Genomic DNA, 24,341 nt, shown 5'->3' on the forward strand with positions numbered 1-24,341 from the left:
GAGTCTAGAGATGAAACACAACTACCATACTGAATCATATGTAAAACATATCTAGCCTCATTATGTGACACTGCTTTGGCCATGGTCATTTCGCAAGTTAAGTCAGTGCTCATCTAGGCTATTCATGTATCAGACATAAATGAACATAGTTCTTCATGCATTAATGCAGCTAGGATGAACATACTTTAAGCGTATGCCTTTTGTGTGTGTGTTCCCTCTTTCAAGGATTATACAAGGGAGAAACAGCCCTATTGCTTGCCTTTGGCTCTGTAAAATAGCTTTGGTCCTGTGGTTCAGAGGTGACATTGGCTGTTTTACACACATCCAGCAAGGTTGATTGTTTGTCAATCTAAGGTGTGTATGAGCTAGGAGCCGTGAGTAAACCTTGTGGATAGACTCGGGCTGAAAAGAGTTGCTGCTGGGTTTTAGCTGTTCAGTGTTGCACCTCATGATTATACTGTATGGATCTGCATTTGGTTTACTACCAGCCACAGACACACAGAGACACACAGAGACACACAGAGACACACAGAGACACACAGAGACACACAGAGACACACAGAGACACACAGAGACACACAGAGACACACAGAGATACACAGAGATACACAGAGACACACAGAGATACACAGAGACACAGACCATAAAGGATACTGATGGACCAGTGTAGAAACCCGTTTTCATGCACACACACACACACACACACACACACACACACACACACACACACACACACACACACACACACACACACACACACACACACACACACACACACACACACACACACACACACACACACACACACACACACACACACACACACACACACACACACACTCACACACACACACACATACACACACACACACATACACACACACACACACACACACACACACACATACAGTCACTATGACAGATGAGACACAATATTGGTTATATACCATTAACATAGTTCATTAAAAGCTACCACGGCATCCAGCCTGCAATGAGAGAGTGTGACTCATGAGAGCACAGATACAGATCATAAGTAACCAATAGAGAACAGCATTATTCCCATATCCTGTTCTATAGTCATCTGTTTACATCTTTCCCAAATGACACCTATTCCCTATATAAAGGGAAAAGGGTGTAATTTGGGAAGCAGTCATCTGTTAACATTTATCTTCCCTAATGGGGAGACTTATTTGCGTTCAACACCATAGTGCCCTCAAAGCTCATCACTAAGCTAAGGATCCTGGGACTAAACACCTCCCTCTGCAGCTGGATCCTGGACTTCCTGACGGGCCGCCCGCAGGTGGTAAGGGTAGGTAACAACACGTCTGCCACACTGATCCTCAACACGAGGGCCCCTCAGGGGTGCGTGCTCAGTCCCCTCCTGTACTCCCTGTTCACCCATGACTGCATGGCCAGGCACGACTACAACACCATCATTAAGTTTGCTGACGACACAACAGTGGTAGGCCTGATCACCGACAACGATGAGACATCCTATAGGGAGGAGGTCAGAGACCTGGCCGTGTGGTGCCAGGATAACAACCTCTCCCTCAACGTGATCAAGACAACGGAGATGATTGTGGACTACAGGGAAAAAAAGAGGACTGAGCACGCCCCCATTCTCATCGACGGGGCTGTAGTGGAACAGGTTGAGAGCTTCAAGTTCCTTGGTGTCCACATCACCAACGAACTATCATGGTCCAAACACACCAAGACAGTCTTGAAGAGGGCACGACAAAACCTATTCCCCCTCAGGAGACTAAAAAGATTTGGCATGGGTCCTCAGATCCTCAAAAAGTTATACAGCTGCACCATCGAGAGCATCCTGACTGGTTGCATCACCGCCTGGTATGGCAACTGCTCAGCCTCTGACCGCAAGGCACTACAGAGGGTAGTGCGTACGGCCCAGTATATCACTGGGGTCAAGCTTCCTGCCATCCAGGACCTCTAAACCAGGCGGTGTCAGAGGAAGGCCCAAAAAATTGTCAAAGACTCAAGCCACCCTAGTCATAGACTGTTCTCTCTGCTACCGCACGGCAAGTGGTACTGGAGCGCCATGTCTATGTCCAAAAGGCTTCTCAACAGCTTCTACCCCCAAGCCATAAGACTCCTGAACAGCTAATCATGGCTACCCGGAATATTTGCACTGCCTTTTACGCTGCTGCTACTCTGTTTACTATTTATGCATAGTCACTTTAACTCTACCCACATGTACATATGATCTCAATTACCTCAACTAGCTGGTGCCCCCGCACATTGACTCTGTACTAGTACCCCCCTGTATATACAGTGGGGGAAAAAAGTATTTAGTCAGCCACTAATTGTGCAAGCTCTCCCACTTAAAAAGATGAGAGAGGCCTGTAATTTTCATCATAGGTACACGTCAACTATGACAGACAAAATAAGAGAAAAAAAATCCTGAAAATCACATTGTAGGATTTTTAATGAATTTATTTGCAAATTATGGTGGAAAATAAGTATTTGGTCAATAACAAAAGTTTCTCAATACTTTGTTATATACCCTTTGTTGGCAATGACACAGGTCAAACGTTTTCTGTAAGTCTTCACAAGGTTTTCACACACTGTTGCTGGTATTTTGGCCCATTCCTCCATGCAGATCTCCTCTAGAGCAGTGATGTTTTGGGGCTGTCGCTGGGCAACACAGACATTCAACTCCCTCCAAAGATTTTCTATGGGGTTGAGATCTGGAGACTGGCTAGGCCACTCCAGGACCTTGAAATGCTTCTTACGAAGCCACTCCTTCGTTGCCCGGGCGGTGTGTTTGGGATCATTGTCATGCTGAAAGACCCAGCCACGTTTCATCTTCAATGCCCTTGCTGATGGAAGGAGGTTTTCACTCAAAATCTCACGATACATGGCCCCATTCATTTTTTTCCTTTACACGGATCAGTCGTCCCTGGTCCCTTTGCAGAAAAACAGCCCCAAAGCATGATGTTTCCACCCCCATGCTTCACAGTAGGTATGGTGTTCTTTGGATGCAACTCAGCATTCTTTGTCCTCCAAACACGACGAGTTGAGTTTTTACCAAAAAGTTCTATTTTGGTTTCATCTGACCATATGACATTCTCCCAATCCTCTTCTGGATCATCCAAATGCACTCTAGCAAACTTCAGACGGGCCTGGACATGTACTGGCTTAAGCAGGGGGACACGTCTGGCACTGTAGAATTTGAGTCCCTGGCGGCGTAGTGTGTTACTGATGGTAGGCTTTGTTACTTTGGTCCCAGCTCTCTGCAGGTCATTCACTAGGTCCCCCCGTGTGGTTCTGGGATTTTTGCTCACCGTTCTTGTGATCATTTTGACCCCACGGGGTGAGATCTTGCGTGGAGCCCCAGATCGAGGGAGATTATCAGTGGTCTTGTATGTCTTCCATTTCCTAATAATTGCTCCCACAGTTGATTTCTTCAAACCAAGCTGCTTACCTATTGCAGATTCAGTCTTCCCAGCCTGGTGCAGGTCTACAATTTTGTTTCTGGTGTCCTTTGACAGCTCTTTGGTCTTGGCCATAGTGTAGTTTGGAGTGTGACTGTTTGAGGTTATGGACAGGTGTCTTTTATACTGATAACAAGTTCAAACAGGTGCCATTAATACAGGTAACGAGTGGAGGACAGAGGAGCCTCTTAAAGAAGAAGTTACAGGTCTGTGAGAGCCAGAAATCTTGCTTGTTTGTAGGTGATCAAATACTTATTTTCCACCATAATTTGCAAATAAATTCATAAAAAATCCTACAATGTGATTTTCTGGAATTTTTTTTCTCAATTTGTCTGTCATAGTTGACGTGTACCTATGATGAAAATTACAGGCCTCTCTCATCTTTTTAAGTGGGAGAACTTGCACAATTGGTGGCTGACTAAATACTTTAATTTTTTTATTTTTCTTAATTAACACTTTTTTATTTTAAAATTTTCTTCAAAAAACTGCATGGTTGGTTAAGGGCTTGTAAGTAAGCATTTCACTGTAATGTCTACACCTGTTGTATTCGGCACGTGGCAAATACAATTTGATTTGATTTGATTTGAGTTATTAGAAATGAGCCATTATGTATGGCTGGCCTAGAACCTAAAATGCCCAATATGCTGCCTCGCTCCCGCTGGACCAACGCTTCCCAGAGCGGTGTGAACTTTCAGTACGTGTGGAGAGTAATGGTACGCAAGTCCCCGGAGTGGGGGGAGTATGTGTGTGTCGGTGAATGTGTGTGTGTGGTTGTGTTCCGTTAGTATGTATTTCCAGGCATGACTAAGATGTATTTGTGTATATGTGTATGCAGACAACAGCACAGACGCGGACATCAGAGTCAGTCCATAGTATGGTTACAGTACTGTATGTGTTTAATGGAATCTCTCGTGATGCCCTGTGGCCAGAGAATAGGTCTGTACTGAGCATATAGAGTGAAAATCAATTCTAATCATATAGAGTCTGGGGAGTAGACTCAGCCAGGTGATATAAGAGAAGGGGTGAGAGAAAGGGAGTTTATTACTCTATTATAATATTAACTATGATAACTAAAATAATTATAATATGAATAATACTGATCATAATATAGTCATACTGTGTAATGACATTTTGTTAAGGGAGCCTGCTATAACCAGTACTCCACCGTTCTCTTTACTCTGTGGTATAATACTCCACTGGTCTCTTTACTCTGTGGTATAGTACTCCACTGTTCTCTTTACTCTGTGGTATCATACTCCACTGTTCTCTTTACTCTGTGGTATTATACTCCACTGTTCTCTTTACTCTGTGGTATCATATTCCACTGTTCTCTTTACTCTGTGGTATATTACTCCACGGTTCTCTTTACTCTGTGGTATAATACTCCACTGTTCTCTTTACTCTGTGGTATTATACTCCACTGTTCTCTTTACTCTGTGGTATCATATTCCACTGTTCTCTTTACTCTGTGGTATATTACTCCACGGTTCTCTTTACTCTGTGGTATAATATTCCACTGTTCTCTTTACTCTGTGGTATAATACTCCACTGTTGTCTTTACTCTGTGGTATAATACTCCACTGTTCACTTTACTCTGTGGTATAATACTCCACTGTTCACTGCTAGGGGAGAGAACTGTGCTGTTATGTTCCACTGTTCCTCTGGTTCTATGGTATAAACAGTATTCTCACTGTTCCTCTGGTTCTATGGTATAAACAGTATTCTCACTGTTCCTCTGGTTCTATGGTATAAACAGTATTCTCACTGTTCCTCTGGTTCTATGGTATAAACAGTATTCTCACTGTTCCTCTGGTTCTATGGTATAAACAGTATTCTCACTGTTCCTCTGGTTCTATGGTATAAACAGTAGTTCCCACTGCTCTGTACTCCGTACTGTAGGATTCTATGGTAATCAACTCCATTGAGACAGATGATCCTCCATCAGCATGCCTCACCAAACATGAGATGAAAGACCTTGTGGGGTGTGGAACTATCCTCAGGAAGGAGAGCTCAGAATGGGGGCACAGGGAGGAGAGGTACTGGATGGCCATACTGGGAGGGACGGAAGAGAGTTGGGACGAGAGGAGAGGGACAGGGAAAGGAGAAGAGAGGAGGTGAGAGGAGAGCAGAGCAGAGCAGAGGAGAGCAGAGGAGAGGAGAGCAGAGCAGATGAGAGCAGAGGAGAGGTAAGGAGAGGGAGAGCAGAGCAGAGGAGAGGCAAGGTGGGGAGTGGGGTGGGGTGGATGATTGAGGGGTGAAGGAGAGGAGATGAAAGCAAAGGTGGAAAAATGAGAGGAGAGGAGCGTGCCAGAGTGGACAGATAGACAGACTCTGAGTCTCTGACCCCTCCTGTCATCCTATATAGACAGATGTTAAGGGTCTTTAGTAACTGTGGGTCTCTGAGTCTCTGACCCCTCCTGTCATCCTAGATAGACAGATGTTAAGGGTCTTTAGTAACTGTGGGTCTCTGAGTCTCTGACCCCTCCTGTCATCCTAGATAGACAGATGTTAAGGGTCTTTAGTAACTGTGGGTCTCTGAGTCTCTGACCCCTCCTGTCATCCCAGATAGACAGATGTTAAGGGTCTTTAGTAACTGTGGGTCTCTGAGTATCTGACCCCTCCTGTTATCCCAGATAGACAGATGTTAAGGGTCTTTAGTAACTGTGGGTCTCTGAGTCTCTGACCCCTCCTGTCATCCTAGATAGACAGATGTTAAGGGTCTTTAGTAACTGTGGGTCTCTGAGTCTCTGACCCCTCCTGTCATCCTAGATAGACAGATGTTAAGGGTATTTAGTAACCCTGGGTCTCTGAGTCTCTGACCCCTCCTGTCATCCTAGATAGACAGATGTTAAGGGTCTTTAGTAACTGGGGTCTCTGAGTCTCTGACCCCTCCTGTCATCCTAGATAGACAGATGTTAAGGGTCTTTAGTAACTCTGGGTCTCTGAGTCTCTGACCCCTCCTGTCATCCCAGATAGACAGATGTTAAGGGTCTTTAGTAACTGTGGGTCTCTGAGTCTCTGACCCCTCCTGTCATCCTAGATAGACAGATGTTAAGTGTCTTTAGTAACTGTGGGTCTCTGAGTCTCTGACCCCTCCTGTCATCCTAGATAGACAGATGTTAAGGGTCTTTAGTAACTGTGGGTCTCTGAGTCTCTGACCCCTCCTGTCATCCTAGATAGACAGATGTTAAGGGTCTTTAGTAACTGTGGGTCTCTGAGTCTCTGACCCCTCCTGTCATCCTAGATAGACAGATGTTAAGGGTCTTTAGTAACTCTGTGGGTCTCTGAGTCTCTGACCCCTCCTGTCATCCCAGATAGACAGATGTTAAGGGTCTTTAGTAACTGTGGGTCTCTGAGTCTCTGACCCCTCCTGTCATCCCATATAGACAGATGTTAAGGGTCTTTAGTAACTGTGGGTCTCTGAGTCTCTGACCCCTCTTGTCATCCTAGATAGACAGATGTTAAGGGTCTTTAGTAACCGTGGGTCTCTGAGTCTCTGACCCCTCCTGTCATCCTAGATAGACAGATGTTAAGGGTCTTTAGTAACTGTGGGTCTCTGAGTCTCTGACCCCTCCTGTCATCCTAGATAGACAGATGTTAAGGGTCTTTAGTAACTGTGGGTCTCTGAGTCTCTGACCCCTCCTGTCATCCTAGATAGACAGATGTTAAGGGTCTTTAGTAACTCTGTGGGTCTCTGAGTCTCTGACCCCTCCTGTCATCCCAGATAGACAGATGTTAAGGGTCTTTAGTAACTGTGGGTCTCTGAGTCTCTGACCCCTCCTGTCATCCCATATAGACAGATGTTAAGGGTCTTTAGTAACTGTGGGTCTCTGAGTCTCTGACCCCTCTTGTCATCCTAGATAGACAGATGTTAAGGGTCTTTAGTAACTGTGGGTCTCTGAGTCTCTGACCCCTCCTGTCATCCTAGATAGACAGATGTTAAGGGTCTTTAGTAACTGTGGGTCTCTGAGTCTCTGACCCCTCCTGTCATCCTAGATAGACAGATGTTAAGGGTCTTTAGTAACTGTGGGTCTCTGAGTCTCTGACCCCTCCTGTCATCCCATATAGACAGATGTTAAGGGTCTTTAGTAACTGTGGGTCTCTGAGTCTCTGACCCCTCCTGTCATCCTAGATAGACAGATGTTAAGGGTCTTTAGTAACTGTGGGTCTCTGAGTCTCTGACCCCTCCTGTCATCCTAGATAGACAGATGTTAAGGGTCTTTAGTAACTGTGGGTCTCTGAGTCTCTGACCCCTCCTGTCATCCTAGATAGACAGATGTTAAGGGTCTTTAGTAACTGTGGGTCTCTGAGTCTCTGACCCCTCCTGTCATCCTAGATAGACAGATGTTAAGGGTCTTTAGTAACTGTGGGTCTCTGAGTCTCTGACCCCTCCTGTCATCCTCCACCCAGAGTTACACTAACAGGACAGACACACAACCAGGGCCTGCTCTGACACTTAGCAGTGTTCTCCCTGTCAAAAGAACACTGGGAGGAGAAGGGTATGGTACTGTACTGGTCCTGCTGTCTCTAAGGGTTTGGTACTGTACTGGTGCTGCTGTCTCTAAGGGTTTGGTACTGTACTGGTGCTGCTGTCTCTACGGGTTTGGTACTGTACTGGTCCTGCTGTCTCTAAGGGTTTGGTACTGTACTGGTGCTGCTGTCTCTAAGGGTTTGGTACTGTACTGGTCCTGCTGTCACTAAGGATTTGGTACTGTACTGATGCTGCTGTCTCTAAGGGTTTGGTACTGTACTGGTGCTGCTGTCTCTACGGGTTTGGTACTGTACTGGTGCTGCTGTCTCTAAGGGTTTGGTACTGTACTGGTCCTGCTGTTTCTAAGGGTTTGGTACTGTACTGGTGCTGCTGTCTCTAAGGGTTTGGTACTGTACTGGTCCTGCTGTCTCTAAGGGTTTGGTCCTGCTGTCTCTAAGGGTTTGGTACTGTACTGGTCCTGCTGTCTCTAAGGGTTTGGTCCTGTTGTCTCTAAGGGTTTGGTACTGTACTGGTGCTGCTGTCTCTAAGGGTTTGGTACTGTACTGGTGCTGCTGTCTCTAAGGGTTTGGTACTGTACTGGTGCTGCTGTCTCTACGGGTTTGGTACTGTACTGGTCCTGCTGTCTCTAAGGGTTTGGTACTGTACTGGTGCTGCTGTCTCTAAGGGTTTGGTACTGTACTGGTCCTGCTGTCACTAAGGATTTGGTACTGTACTGATGCTGCTGTCTCTAAGGGTTTGGTACTGTACTGGTGCTGCTGTCTCTACGGGTTTGGTACTGTACTGGTGCTGCTGTCTCTAAGGGTTTGGTACTGTACTGGTCCTGCTGTCTCTAAGGGTTTGGTACTGTACTGGTGCTGCTGTCTCTAAGGGTTTGGTACTGTACTGGTCCTGCTGTCTCTAAGGGTTTGGTACTGTACTGGTGCTGCTGTCTCTAAGGGTTTGGTACTGTACTGGTGCTGCTGTCTCTAAGGGTTTGGTACTGTACTGGTCCTGCTGTCTCTAAGGGTTTGGTCCTGCTGTCTCTAAGGGTTTGGTACTGTACTGGTCCTGCTGTCTCTAAGGGTTTGATCCTGCTGTCTCTAAGGGTTTGGTACTGTACTGGTCCTGCCTGTCTCTAAGGGTTTGGTCCTGTTGTCTCTAAGGGTTTGGTACTGTACTGGTGCTGCTGTCTCTAAGGGTTTGGTACTGTACTGGTGCTGCTGTCTCTAAGGGTTTGGTACTGTACTGGTGCTGCTGTCTCTATGGGTTTGGTACTGTACTGGTCCTGCTGTCTCTAAGGGTTTGGTACTGTACTGGTGCTGCTGTCTCTAAGGGTTTGGTACTGTACTGGTCCTGCTGTCACTAAGGATTTGGTACTGTACTGATGCTGCTGTCTCTAAGGGTTTGGTACTGTACTGGTGCTGCTGTCTCTCTACGGGTTTGGTACTGTACTGGTGCTGCTGTCTCTAAGGGTTTGGTACTGTACTGGTCCTGCTGTCTCTAAGGGTTTGGTACTGTACTGGTGCTGCTGTCTCTAAGGGTTTGGTACTGTACTGGTCCTGCTGTCTCTAAGGGTTTGGTACTGTACTGGTGCTGCTGTCTCTAAGGGTTTGGTACTGTACTGGTGCTGCTGTCTCTAAGGGTTTGGTACTGTACTGGTCCTGCTGTCTCTAAGGGTTTGGTCCTGCTGTCTCTAAGGGTTTGGTACTGTACTGGTCCTGCTGTCTCTAAGGGTTTGGTCCTGTTGTCTCTAAGGGTTTGGTACTGTACTGGTGCTGTTGTCTCTAATGGTTTGGTACTGTACTGGTCCTGCTGTCTCTAAGGGTTTGGTACTGTACTGGTCCTGCTGTCTCTAAGGGTTTGGTACTGTACTGGTCCTGCTGTCTCTAAGGGTTTGGTACTGTACTGGTCCCGCTGTCTCTAAGGGTTTGGTACTGTACTGGTGCTGCTGTCTCTACGGGTTTGGTACTGTACTGGTCCCGCTGTCTCTAAGGGTTTGGTACTGTACTGGTGCTGCTGTCTCTAAGGGTTTGGTACTGTACTGGTCCTGCTGTCTCTAAGGATTTGGTACTGTATTGATCCTGCTGTCTCTAAGGGTTTGGTACTGTACTGGTCCTGCTGTCTCTAAGGGTTTGGTACTGTACTGGTCCTGCTGTCTCTAAGGGTTTGGTACTGTACTGGTCCTGCTGTCTCTAAGGGTTTGGTACTGTACTGGTGCTGCTGTCTCTAAGGGTTTGGTACTGTACTGGTGCTGCTGTCTCTAAGGGTTTGGTACTGTACTGGTCCTGCTGTCTCTAAGGGTTTGGTACCGTACTGGTCCTGCTGTCTCTAAGGGTTTGGTACCATACTGGTCCTGCTGTCTCTAAGGGTTTGGTACTGTACTGGTCCTGCTGTCTCTATGGGTTTGGTACTGTACTGGTTCTGCTGTCTCTAAGGGTTTGGTACTGTACTGGTGCTGCTGTCTCTAAGGGTTTGGTCCTGCTGTCTCTAAGGGTTTGGTACTGTACTGGTCCTGTTGTCTGTAAGGGTTTGGTACTGTACTGGTCCTGCTGTCTCTAAGGGTTTGGTACTGTACTGGTCCTGCTGTCTCTAAGGGTTTGGTCCTGTTGTCTCTAACGGTTTGGTACTGTACTGGTCCTGCTGTCTCTAAGGGTTTGGTACTGTACTGGTCCTGCTGTCTCTCAGGGTTTGGTACTGTACTGGTCCTGCTGTCTCTCAGGGTTTGGTACTGTACTGGTCCTGCTGTCTCTAATGGTTTGGTACTGTACTGGTGCTGCTGTCTCTAAGGGTTTGGTACTGTACTGGTCCTGCTGTCTCTAAGGGTTTGGTACTGTACTGGTCCTGCTGTCTCTAAGGGTTTGGTACTGTACTGGTCCTGCTGTCTCTAAGGGTTTGGTACTGTACTGGTCCTGCTGTCTCTAAGGGTTTGGTACTGTACTGGTCCTGCTGTCTCTAAGGGTCTGGTACTGTACTGGTGCTGCTGTCTCTAAGGGTTTGGTACTGTACTGGTGCTGCTGTCTCTAAGGGTTTGGTACTGTACTGGTGCTGCTGTCTCTAAGGGTTTGGTACTGTACTGTTGCTGCTGTCTCTAAGGGTTTGGTACTGTACTGGTCCTGCTGTCTCTAAGGGTTTGGTACTGTATTGGTCCTGCTGTCTCTAAGGGTTTGGTCCTGTTGTCTCTAAGGGTTTGGTACTGTACTGGTCCTGCTGTCTCTAAGGGTTTGGTACTGTACTGGTCCTGCTGTCTCTAAGGGTTTGGTACTGTCCTGGTCCTGCTGTCTCTAAGGGTTTGGTACTGTATTGGTCCTGCTGTCTCTAAGGGTTTGGTACTGTACTGGTCCTGCTGTCTCTAAGGGTTTGGTACTGTACTGGTCCTGCTGTCTCTAAGGGTTTGGTACTGTCCTGGTCCTGCTGTCTCTAAGGGTTTGGTACTGTACTGGTCCTGCTGTCTCTAAGGGTTTGGTACTGTATTGGTCCTGCTGTCTCTAAGGGTTTGGTCCTGTTGTCTCTAAGGGTTTGGTACTGTACTGGTCCTGCTGTCTCTAAGGGTTTGGTACTGTACTGGTCCTGCTGTCTCTAAGGGTTTGGTACTGTCCTGGTCCTGCTGTCTCTAAGGGTTTGGTACTGTACTGGTCCTGCTGTCTCTAAGGGTTTGGTACTGTACTGGTCCTGCTGTCTCTAAGGGTTTGGTACTGTCCTGGTCCTGCTGTCTCTAAGGGTTTGGTACTGTACTGGTGCTGCTGTCTCTAAGTCCTATAACTGGAGCACTGATCATTTGGATATGGATTATTTATCATACCAGGGTATTAGGTCATCATGGCAGAAGAGTGTGAATGGTTTGATTTGTGAAATCATGGTTTCCATTGGCCTTGTGTTGAGGTGGGGGTGCAGTAATCTTGCCTTACAAAATGGCAGTAGAAACATGACATTTAAAAGAGAGTGGGAAATAATACCAGAGCATCACGTGTACTAGTGTACTTTTTCAATGTGTGACCATGGGAGTCGTCTGTTACAGTTTCTGAGTGGCGAGGTGCAAGTAGGCTAGTCTATTTCAGGGAGCGCTCTACGTAGGGTGAGTCACCATGCATTTGGACACACACAAACACACACACACAAACACAAACACACACAAACAAACACACACAAACACACACACACACACACACACACACACACACACACGTGGCCTAGAGAATGCTGTTCTTTCTGCAGCGGGGCAGGCCTACTGGGCAGCGTCCATTTCCCTGCCTCGGCCCCTCCCCTCGCTCCCTCCCCTTGGCCCCTCTCCTCGCTGTAATCTGGCCCTGGGCTTTGAACAGGTTGAACAGGCTGGATACTCAATCTATTGGGTGAATACAGAGAAACATGAGGCCTGGCCTACCCACAGACAAGACGTAGCAGAAAATAACCCAGCCCCAGACCAGACAAGGCCAGAGCAGCCCAGACCTGAGAGGGCAAAGATAGCATCACACTGCCAAAGCAGAGATAGCAGAGATAGAGATGTGTTGTAGCGAGGTGAAAAGAGAGGAAGAGGTAGATGTGTTGTCGTGAGGTGAAAAGAGAGGAAGAGATAGATGTGTTGTATTGAGGTGAAAAGAGAGGAAGAGATAGATGTGTTGTATTGAGGTGAAAAGAGAGGAAGAGATAGATGTGTTGTAGTGAGGTGAAAAGAGAGGAAGAGATAGAGACGTGTTGTAGTGAGGTGAAAAGAGAGGAAGAGATAGAGACGTGTTGTAGTGAGGTGAAAAGAGAGGAAGAGATAGAGATGTGTTGTAGTGAGGTGAAAAGAGGGAAGAGATAGAGACGTGTTGTAGTGAGGTGAAAAGAGAGGAAGAGATAGAGATGTGTTGTAGTGAGGTGAAAAGAGAGGAAGAGATAGAGACGTGTTGTAGTGAGGTGAAAAGAGAGGAAGAGATAGAGACGTGTTGTAGTGAGGTGAAAAGAGAGGAAGAGATAGAGACGTGTTGTAGTGAGGTGAAAAGAGAGGAAGAGATAGAGATGTGTTGTAGTGAGGTGAAAAGAGAGGAAGAGATAGAGACGTGTTGTAGTGAGGTGAAAAGAGAGGAAGAGCGAAGAGGAAGGTAACAGGATCAAAACAGATGGAGGCCATTTTGGCTCAACGGGAGGCAGTGGTAGAGCGGGGGAGGAGACAGAGAAAGAGAATAAGGCAGCAGGGGAGCGAGAGAGAGTGTAGATGGACAAATAGAGAGCGAGAAAGTGAGAGACAGAGATAGAGAGAGATACAGAAGAGAGAGAGAGAGAGAGAGAGAGAGAGAGAGAGAGAGAGAGAGAGAGAGACAGAGAGAGAGACAGAGAGAGAGACAGAGAGAGAAAATAATGTGACATAGGGAATCATGAGTACTGCTGAAATGTCAGTGGAGCCCAGAGGATGCATTGATTAACCTCTCCTCACCTCATGTCCATTCTTCACCTCTCTTTTCTCATATTCCACCTCTCACAGTAGACAGAAAGCCCATCATGCTATCATGGTACTTACATTGTACAGTTACCCTAATCTGTGCAGAATGTATCTTGCAGTGTAACATTATGTTTTCAATCAACAGGTCTTCAAAATGTGAATCAAAATACGAGAAAGTCTAAAAATGTCATCTCTTTTCTCCCCCCCTCCTCTCTCTCCCTCTCTCCTTCATCTTCCCCCCTCTCCCTCTCTCCTTCCTCTTTCTCTCCCTCCTCCTCTCTCCCTCTCTCCTTCCTCTTCCTCCCCCCTCTCTCTCCCTCTCTCCTTCCTCTTCCTCTTCCCCCTCTCCCTCTCTCCTTCCTCTTCCTCCCCCTCTCTCTCCCTCTCTCCTTCCTCTTCCTCCCACTCTCTCTCCCTCTCTCCTTCCTCTTCCTCTCCCCCCTCCTCTCTCTCCCTCTCTCCTTCCTCTTCCTCTCCCCCCTCCTCTCTCTCCCTCTCTCCTTCCTCTTCCTCCCCCCTTTCTCTCCCTCTCTCATTCATCTTCCTCTTCCCCCTCTCCCTCTCTCCTTCCTCTTCCTCCCCCCTCTCTCCCTCTCTCCTTCCTCTTCCTCTCCACCCTCTCTCTCCCTCTCTCTTACCTCTTCCCCTCCCCACTCCTCCCTCTCCCTCTCTCCTTCCTCTTCCTCTCCACCCTCTCTCTCCCTCTCTCCTTCCTCTTCCTCTTCCTCTCCCCCCTCCTCTCTCCCTCTCTCCTTCCTCTTCCTCCTCCCCTCCTCTCTCTCCCTCTCTCCTTCCTCTTCCTCTCCCACTCTCCTTCCCCCCAGTCTGTTCCCAGTTCTCTAAAGGTGTCTATGCCATCATCGGTCTCTATGACAGGAAGACAGTCAACATGCTGATGTCGTTCTGCGGGGCGCTGCACGTGTGTTTCGTCACGCCTTCCTTCCCCATCGAGACGGCCAACCAGTTTGTGATCCAGCTGAGACCCGAGCTACAGGACACTCTGGTGGGGGTCATAGACCACTATGGATGGACCAAGTTTGTCTACATGTACAGCTCCGACTCTGGTGAGTAGAGGGGTCAAAGGTCAAATGATTTATTCACTGAATAGTGTCTGCATGTGAATGAATAGCTATATTGGGTTGGCCTGGTTCTTCTTTCAACATAGTTGCTGGGACCATGCTGAAAAGGACAATGTAAAGGGAAATATCAGTGCCAGCTCAGTAGAGTTCTGGTTTGCCCTATAGTGTGAAAAGGGCATATCAACATCATAATGATGCACAAATATAAGACATCACGGAACATATGCCATTTAGCAGAAACTTACAGTCATACGTGCATACTTTTTTGAATGTATGGGTTGTCCAGGGAATTGAACCGATTATCCTGGCATTGCAAGCGCCATGCTCTACCAACTGAGCTACAGAGGACCACGACATTACCATAAAGCACTACCACTGGCTGGTTTGTCAAGGTTGTCAAGGAGACCAAGTAACACAGTAGTGAAACAGAGTGATATTCAGTTCACTATCCAGGCTAATAGACAGGGGAGTTGCTGGAAGTTTGGTAGGATCGCTGGGTCACAGGGTATGACGTTCCAGGTGTGTGTTGGTAATAGCTTTAGAAATGGAACATGAGCCTGTAAAAGCTTCTCGCTAGAGAACGTTGGACGCACACACACACACACACACACACACACACACACACACACACACACACACACACAAACACACAACACAACTCTCGCAGGTCATGTCTTGTGCATGACATCAGTCGTCATACCAACCACAGTTAGTCATTCACTGATTGCCATGGTGACAGTGGAGGGGTAAGGGGTAGCCATTGTGTCCTTTCACAATGAAAAGCCTTTTCAGCCACGGCTCTAGGAAGCACCTGCACATGGACAGACAACACACACAGACATATCGACCAGACACAGACTGAGGGAGGAAGAAGAGAGTCACAGTCTAGCTACACTCCCATGTGAGCAGGGACAGTCAACACACACAGACATATCGACCAGACACAGACTGAGGGAAGAAGAGAGTCAGAGTCTAGCTACACTCCCCATGTGAGCAGGGACAGTCAACACACACAGCCATATCGACCAGACACAGACTGAGGGAGGAAGAAGAGAGTCACAGTCTAGCTACACTCCCATGTGAGCAGGGACAGTCAACACACACAGACATATCGACCAGACACAGACTGAGGGAAGAAGAAGAGAGTCAGAGTCTAGCTACACTCCCATGTGAGCAGGGACAGTCAACACACACAGCCATATCGACCAGACACAGACTGAGGGAGGAAGAAGAGAGTCACAGTCTAGCTACACTCCCATGTGAGCAGGGACAGTCAACACATACACAGAAACACAGAAATAATGATATATCACACAAAGAGGAGGAGAGAGTTGAACGTCTCTCATTTCAATACACACTGCCATTGTCAGGGTATTTGAAAAGCATATAGCAGCAAGATCAAAGCCAACACATTTTAGCTGCTTTACTTTTCTGTCGATGAAAAAACACCCAGAGAAAGAATGATGCACCTGTCCACACCAGGTGTGATTTACCTCGGTCCCTACCTCCTCTCCTCCCCCTCTCCACCCTCCTCCTTCATCCCCCTCTCCCCTCCTCCCCTTCTCCCCTCCCGGTGCATCTGTAGCCAATCAGCTGTAGCCTACCCATAATGCCGTGCTATCTGTCCCAGGTGTTGTGTGTTTCAGAGCATAACTTTCAAGCTACACTAAACTCTATGCATACGCTGGCAGTGTGTGTGTGTGTGTGTGCGTGTGTGTGTATTTGTGAGGGTGTGCATGTGTGTGTGTGCATGCATGCGTGTCTCTTTGTGTGTGTGTGTGACTGCTGAATGATGTGACACTCTCTGAAATATAGCCAGATTAATGACCACTATGAGACCTTGATAAACTGTCCCTCTGTCAGCCTGTCTATAGTAGCCGTGATAGCTAGAGCGCCACGCATGTCCCAGTGATGTTTTTATCTCCCATGATCCCTTCAACGGCCAGTGAGGGACTGCAGGGCCATTAACCCTGCTGTTTGTGTGTTGTTGTGTGGGTTTGTGTGTGCGTGCGTGCGTATGTGTGTGTGTTTGTGTGTTTGAGCAAGGTCATTACCGCCCCGTGTAGTAATTGAGTGGTGGGATGGAGAGTTCTGGAATCCATATCACCATCCATATTGCCTCCTGTTGCCTGGATACTACTCTCCAGCTGCCTGTCCAAGGGGTTATTTTAAGCTTGTAAGAAAAATCTGTGTTTGTGCGGTTATAATGTAGGTGTGTTTGTGCGGGTATGGTGTGTGTGTGTGCTTGCGTGTGTGTGCGTGTGTGTGTGTGTGGTTATGTCGGGTGTGTGCCAGCGTGTCTTCAGGCCGTTGTAGATGGCACTTTGTTCCCTATCACAGGGTTAAATAGAGATATGCAGACAGGCAGCTTTGTCAGTGTAGATTATAGCAGTCTGTGTTTAGTCCCCAGGGGTCTCTGTCTCTTTGATATACTGATCCGAGATTCTCCATCCATTGGTATGTAGGGCTGGATGTGGATTAAAGTTGAATGCCTGAGGGAGAGATTTACGTACCCATACATTTATGTATACCCATACTTTCTGTGTGTTCATGCAGGTATTTCTTCTTGCTCAGATTTCAGCACCTTGACATTTAAAAAGCCTCTTTGTTTATTTCAAGCACATCATTTTTTTAAATCAAATATATTTTTTTAGGGGGTAGATCAGCTTTAATATTTCAGATAGATTGTAATTTCCATCAATGTAATTGTCTGCATCACTTCCAATCCCCCATATGTTTTTTTTCTCGCAAATATATAGATATATATACATACATACACATATAAATATACACATCATTCTTTATATTACCATCTTTCTACACAGCCCAAAAAGCTTTTATGGTCTAATACATTTAGAACTTCTCTTTATAAATATTACTTTTTGAAGTGCTTTAACTGGAGAGATGGGGTATGTCCCAAATGGCACCCTATATCCTAAAGTAGTGCATGATGAAGGGAATAGGGTGCTATTTGGGACGCACAAGAGTGAAAGCATTTTGTTGCCATTTTCTTACAGTCGCAGGGATTTTAATACTATTTTCTCCCCAGATAACACCTGTGTAGATGTGCTATTGAGCAACAGTCGTTAACTTCTAAAGTGTGTCTCTTTTTATTTTCAGAAGCCTGGAACAGGTGAAAGAAATTTAAAGTCCATTAAAACCCTCGTAAACAATATTCACAAAATGGCCCTTCAAAAAAGTTCCTATTTTCTCACTCACTCACTCCCTCTCTCTCGCGCTCTCTCTCTCGCTCTCCCTGCTTTCTCTCCCTCCTCTCCTCTCTCTCTCTCCCCTCTCTCTCTTGCTCTCTCTCTCTCTTTTGCTCTCCCTGCTCTCTCTCTCTCTCCCTCTCTCTCTCTCTCCCTCTCTCTCTCTCCCTCTCTCTCTCTCTCTCTCTCTCTCTCTCTCTCTCTCTCTCTCTCTCTCTCTCTCTCTCTCTCTCGCTCGCTCTCTCTTCTCCCATGTGTCGGTGCCTCCATGCCAGATTCCATCATTAGTTCTTATAAGGGCCAGATTCCATTCTAAGTTGTGCAAACTCAGATTTGTGTGGCCGCATCAACCTCCTCGTTCTATTTCAGGGAGGAAGGGGCCATTTAATTTTTTTTATACTAGAATAATGGTGTGTTTACTTGTGGAAAAGGGGTGCAGACTGTGAGATTGAGCTCTAGGGAGTTGACCATGGTCCTGAAATCACACCATGACAACAAAAGGTTGAAAAGGAAAAGAGAGTGTTTTCTGTCTGGGGAGCCAGGCACCTTTCACCATAACAATCACCTTTCACCATAACTCTGACTAGTTAGACAGCCAGCATCTATCACCTTTCACCATAACTCTGACTAGTTAGACAGCCAGCATCTATCACCTTTCACTATAACTCTGACTAGTTAGACAGCCAGGCATCTATCACCTTTCACCATAACTCTGACTAGTTAGACAGCCAGCATATATCACCTTTCACCATAACTCTGACTAGTTAGACAGCCAGGCATCTATCACCTTTCACCATAACTCTGACTAGTTAGACAGCCAGCATCTATCACCTTTCACAATAACTCTCACAAGTTAGACAGCCAGCATCTATCACCTTTCACAATAACTCTGACTAGTTAGACAGCCAGGCGTCTATCACCTTTCACAATAACTCTGACTAGTTAGACAGCCAGCATCTATCACCTTTCACTATAACTCTGACTAGTTAGACAGCCAGCATCTATCACCTTTCACCATAACTCTGACTAGTTAGACAGCCAGCATCTATCACCTTTCACCATAACTCTGACTAGTTAGACAGCATCTATCACCTTTCACCATAACTCTGACTAGTTAGACAGCCAGCATCTATCACCTTTCACCATAACTCTCACAAGTTAGACACACACCAACAACCCTGTTGCAAATATGGCATGTGAAATATTTAAAGAGGGTCATATGTATGCATCAGACATCCTCACCAAGAACAGTGATTTCATACGGAATGCCATTTCTGATTATTCTCTCTAGTGTAGTTGTGACTGGCTGTGTGGAATACAGCTTAGCATATAATGTAATTGGTGTAATTCAGTATTTGGTTCAGTAATGACCGCCGCTCTGCCGCTTGTAAAAGCTTTGTTTACTTGCTGGAACAACTGTCTCTCCCCTCCCAGGAGGATTGTGATTGGTCTAACATGATACTGTGTGTGTGTGTGTGTGTGTGTGTGTGTGGCTCCCACACTGTAAATCTGCAGCCATGATCGATGCGTTTCCTAATCGCCTCTTATTTCCTGTCCCTGTGTTTTCCCCCTTGATGCTCCCTGGCCTGGTTCCACATTATGCTTTAGATACTTTTAGCCTATGGCGACAGCTTAATGGAGTGGCCTGGGTGTAATTGGTGCCTCTGAGGGACTGTCTGTGTGCGTGTATGTCTGGGTGTGTGTCTGGGTGTGTGTCTGGGTGTGCATGTGTGTGCAGGTTCAGCCCTAGCCTTTTGGGGGCCCTAAGCGAGATTTGGTTGGGGGGCCCCCACCTCTGGGCAAAACATGTTAGTGGCCCCCCTCTTGACGGCAGAGAGAAAAGTTTACAGTTAATTTTTACATTTTAGTCATTTAGCAGACGCTCTTATCCAGAGCGACTTACAGCTAGTGAGTGCATACATTTTTCATACTGGCCCCCCGTGGGAAACGAACCCACAACCCTGGAGTTGCAAGCGCCATGTTCTACCAACTGAGTTACAGGAGGCCAGTATCACCTTTCCTGCAATTCTACACATGTTCATATGATATCTGAGTGAGAATTACGAACAAAATCAATGGGGACCCTCTGGAGGTCAGGTCCCCTGGAGGTCAGGACCCCCTGGAGGTCAGGGCCCTCTGGAGGTCAGGGCGCTCTGGAGGTCAGGACCCCCTGGAGGTCAGAGCCCTGGGCATGTGCACTGCGTGCCCAGTCAGTATTCGGCCATGATTATTACAAGTTAAGATAGCTGGCTAGACTAATTTCCAATCTAAAAATTGTTAGCTGACATGGCTAATTGAGTAACTGTCAGCTAATTGAGTGAATGACATAACAAGAGAAAAACTGCTGATGAACAAACAAATTTCGAAATAGTACCTGGTGCATTCTACGATTCTTACTCTCAATAGTAAGCTGAGACCCCGTCTGAGTTCCTAAAAAAATAAATAGGGAATAGGATACCTTTTGGAACACAGCCATAGTTCACCTCTAGCCCCTGACCTCTGACCTTTGCCCCTGACGTGTAGGCCTGTCGGTGCTGCAGAAGGTCCTGGACACGGCTGCTGAGAGGAGCTGGCTGGTGACGTCTGTCAATGTAGAGACCATGACGGAGGCCTCATTCCTCAAGGTGTTCCAAGACCTGGACAAGAGGAAGGAGGGACAGATCATCATCGACTGTGAGACCGAAAGACTCACCTCCATCCTCAAAAAGGTAACAAGATAGAGAGACTCACCTCCATCCTCAAAAAGGTAACAAGATAGATAGACTCACCTCCATCCTCAAAAAGGTAACAAGATAGAGAGACTCACCTCCATCCTCAAAAAGGTAACAAGATAGAGAGACTCACCTCCATCCTCAAAAAGGTAACAAGATAGATAGACTCACCTCCATCCTCAAAAAGGTAACAAGATAGAGAGACTCACCTCCATCCTCAAAAAGGTAACAAGATAGAGAGACTCACCTCCATCCTCAAAGAGGTAACAAGATGGAGAGACTCACCTCCATCCTCAAAAGGGTAACAAGATAGAGAGCTCACCTCCATCCTCAAAAAGGTAACAAGATAGAGAGACTCACCTCCATCCTCAAAAAGGTAACAAGATGGAGAGACTCACCTCCATCCTCAAAAAGGTAACAAGATAGAGAGACTCACCTCCATCCTCAAAAAGGTAACAAGATAGAGAGACTCACCTCCATCCTCAAAAAGGTAACAAGATAGAGAGACTCACCTCGATCCTCAAAAAGGTAACAAGATAGAGAGACTCACCTCCATCCTCAAAAAGGTAACAAGATAGAGAGACTCACCTCCATCCTCAAAAAGGTAACAAGATAGATAGACTCACCTCCATCCTCAAAAAGGTAACAAGATAGATAGACTCACCTCCATCCTCAAAAAGGTAACAAGATGGAGAGACTCACCTCCATCCTCAAAAAGGTAACAAGATAGAGAGACTCACCTCCATCCTCAAAAAGGTAACAAGATAGATAGACTCACCTCCATCCTCAAAAAGGTAACAAGATAGATAGACTCACCTCCATCCTCAAAAAGGTAACAAGATGGAGAGACTCACCTCCATCCTCAAAAAGGTAACGAGAGATCAAAAAATGGCAAGCAGTTGTCCATGATTCAGCTGCCATACATAAGCCAGAACTTTGCTAGATCTGGGTCAGCCAGAACTGGGCCACATAAAAATGCTGTGCGGATAAAAAAGTGGGCCTGATTTGTGCCATCGTAGTTTTGCTTTCTGTGAATTTATTTAAATCCATACATTTGAAAAAGCTTTGTTCCTTTGCACATGAGACATGATTAACATGAATTCCCAGTTAAATAAATACCTCATAGCAAAAGAGGGGACAGAGAGTAATACCAAGAGAGAGAAGTGAAGGGAAGAGAGGCAGGTTAACGTTTATTGTCATGAATCTTGCCCTGGAGGCAGAACTGAGTGATTTTTTTATGGCAATGTTTATATCCCAGGACAAATTAGCTAGCAACAGCAAGCTAGCTAGCTAAATTGCCATAAATGTTTAATGCATTTCGACCTGTCCCCAAGTTAATATAGTTGGTTCATAGTTCGTTTTGATATTTCAACCTGCGTGTCCTGATCGTGTCTGCTGTGGGAGGAAAACATCTACATGCGCGCGATGGCGCACGCTGACAGACACGCGCATGCGGTCTGGTCAACATGTTAGGTTAGGGTTTCAGATTTTATGACTTTGTAGTTGTGCCAGACTGTGACTACTTTGTAGAGCTGCCTCCAGGGCATGATTCCTGACAATAAGGGCCAACCTGTGGAAGAGAGGATCCTCCAAGGCAGCGGTCGTCCAGTGTAGGGTATTAGTCTCAGTGTATTAGAGACAGGAGATATAGGTACGGTTAGGTTGACATTTGGAGCTGCAGAGAAACACTTACTCCCCATGCTACTGCTGCCTGAGAAGGGTGTATCCTGGCATAGCAATTAATGACACACACACATTCACACACACACACACATATTCACACACACACAAAGGGATGCACTTAATGATACACGCACGCATGCACACACACACACACACACGGATGCACTTAATGATACACACACACACACACACACATGCACCACTCCACCATCCATTCCCCCACACTTATACGTCCTTCCCCCTCACACACACACATACAAACAGAACGAGCCGAGCCCTCTCTCCCCTCTCTCTCCTCCAGCTCTCGGCTTTAGCTGTGTGAGGGTGGTGTCTGGTGTGTGTGAGTGTTATTGATGACCTGGTGTCCACAGTTAAGGTTATTGAATCACTTCTCGCCAGTTTACAGCAGCTGAGCCACAGCACACAGACTCCATCCATCACAGAGATCTACTCCCTCTATAGCAGCCTGTCTGTTACACACGCACAGGGACGCACACAGACACATGCATGTATGCAAATGTTAGCATGAACATCTCATTCCAAAATCACGCGCATTAATATGGTCCCCCCTTTGCTGCTATAACAGCCTCCACTCTTCTGGGAAGGCTTTCAACTAGATATTGGAACATTGCTGCTGGGACTTGCTTCCATTCAGCCGTAAGAGCATGAGGTCGGGCACTGATGTTGGGCGATTAGGCCTGGCTCGCAGTCGGCGTTTCAATTCATCCCAAAGGTGTTCGATGGGGGGCTCTGTGTAGGGCAGTCAAGTTCTTCCACACCGATCTCAACAAACCATTTCTGTATGGACCTCAATTTGTGCACGGGGGCATTGTCATGCTGAAACAGGAAAGGGCCTTCCCCAAACTGTTGCCACAAAGTTGGAAGCACAGAATCATCTAGAATGTCATTATATGTTGTAGCGTTAAGATTTCCCTTCACTGGAACTAAGGGGCCTAGCCCGAACCATGAAAAACAGCCCCAGACCATTATTCCTCCTCCGCCAAACTTTACAGTTGGGACTATGCATTTGGGCAGGTAGCGTTCTCCTGGCATCTGCCAAACCCAGATTTGTCCGTCGGACTGCCAGATGGTGAAGCGTGAATCATCACTACAGAGAATGCATTTCCACTGCTCCAGAGTCCAATGGCGGTGAGCTTTACACCACTCCAGCCGACGCTTGGCATTGCACATGGTGATCTTAGGCTTGTGTGCGGCTGCTCGTCCATGGAAACCCATTTCATGAAGCTCCCGTCGAACAGTTATTGTGCTGATGTTGCTTCCAGGTCCCGTTCTGTGAGCTTGTGTGGCCTACCATTTGGTGGCTGAGGCGTTGTTGCTCCTAGACGTTTCCACTTACAATAACAGCACTTACAGTTGACCTGGGCAGCTCTAGCAGGTCAGAAATTTGACAAACTGACTTGTTGGAAAGGTGGCATCTTATGACGGTGTAACGTTGAACATCACTGAGCTCTTCAGTAAGGCCATTCTACTGCCAATGTTTGTCTATGGAGATTGCATGGCTGTGTGCTCGATTTTATACACCTGTCAGCAATGGGTGTGGCTGAAATAGCCGAATACACTCATTTGAAGGGGTGTCCACATACTTTTGTATATATAGTGTAGGATAGAGTGGACCCACATTTGCTAACAGGACACACTACATTGGGCTCTGGTCACAATAGGGAACAGCGTTTGGGACGCATCCAAGGACTACAGAGATTTGAGTGTTTATCTGAAATCAGTTGGGGCCTCATGGAAACTAGGGTAGCACACTGTGCTTGTGTCTTCCCCAGTGTGACTGTATCTTGGCCGTCATCTTCCCCCAGTGTCTCTAGGCCACGTGCCTCTCCCGTGTTTTCCTTGCCGGAGGCTATGCTGCAGGACCGGCCTTGTGCTTGGGTCACCCTTAATAACTAATGCAACAGTCTGCCATGCCTTCCAGCCTGCTCCCAACACACACGTGGTAGACTCTCAGACGAAGGAGATATGTTGGGAATGTGTGAGTTTATGTAAAGTCCATGATCAGTTACAGAACCCCCACTCTATATGTAGCCTCAGATGTATAAACTGAGCAGTACATTACTATGAATCAAACCATTATCAGTTTATCTGTCCCTATCGAATTAACAACTACACAAATGGATTCATTCATAGAACTGTATCAATTTCCATTTTAGTCATTTAGCAGATGCTGTTATCCAAAGCGACTTCCAGTAGTGAGTGCATACATTTTTATACTGGTCCCCTATGTGAATCGAACCCACATCCATGGCGTTGTAAACTCCATGCTCTACCAACTGAGCCACACGGAACCATC

At 46.6% G+C, this 24,341-nt stretch overlaps 1 protein-coding gene across 5 annotated transcripts in view; it reads left to right on the plus strand.

Moving 5' to 3' along the window:
- gria1a (glutamate receptor, ionotropic, AMPA 1a) overlaps window positions 1-24,341 on the plus strand; it is a 184,598-nt gene that overhangs the window by 51,192 nt on the left and 109,065 nt on the right. For all 5 annotated transcript variants that reach the window (XM_041839048.2, XM_041839054.2, XM_041839062.2 and 2 more), the window contains exons 3-4: window positions 14,167-14,406; window positions 20,154-20,338. In XM_041839048.2, the coding sequence (XP_041694982.2) occupies window positions 14,167-14,406; window positions 20,154-20,338 (425 nt within the window). The remainder of the gene's footprint in view (window positions 1-14,166; window positions 14,407-20,153; window positions 20,339-24,341) is intronic.

The sequence above is a fragment of the Coregonus clupeaformis genome, chromosome 2 (assembly GCF_020615455.1).
Source record: "Coregonus clupeaformis isolate EN_2021a chromosome 2, ASM2061545v1, whole genome shotgun sequence".
Classification (NCBI taxonomy): Eukaryota; Metazoa; Chordata; class Actinopteri; order Salmoniformes; family Salmonidae; genus Coregonus; species Coregonus clupeaformis.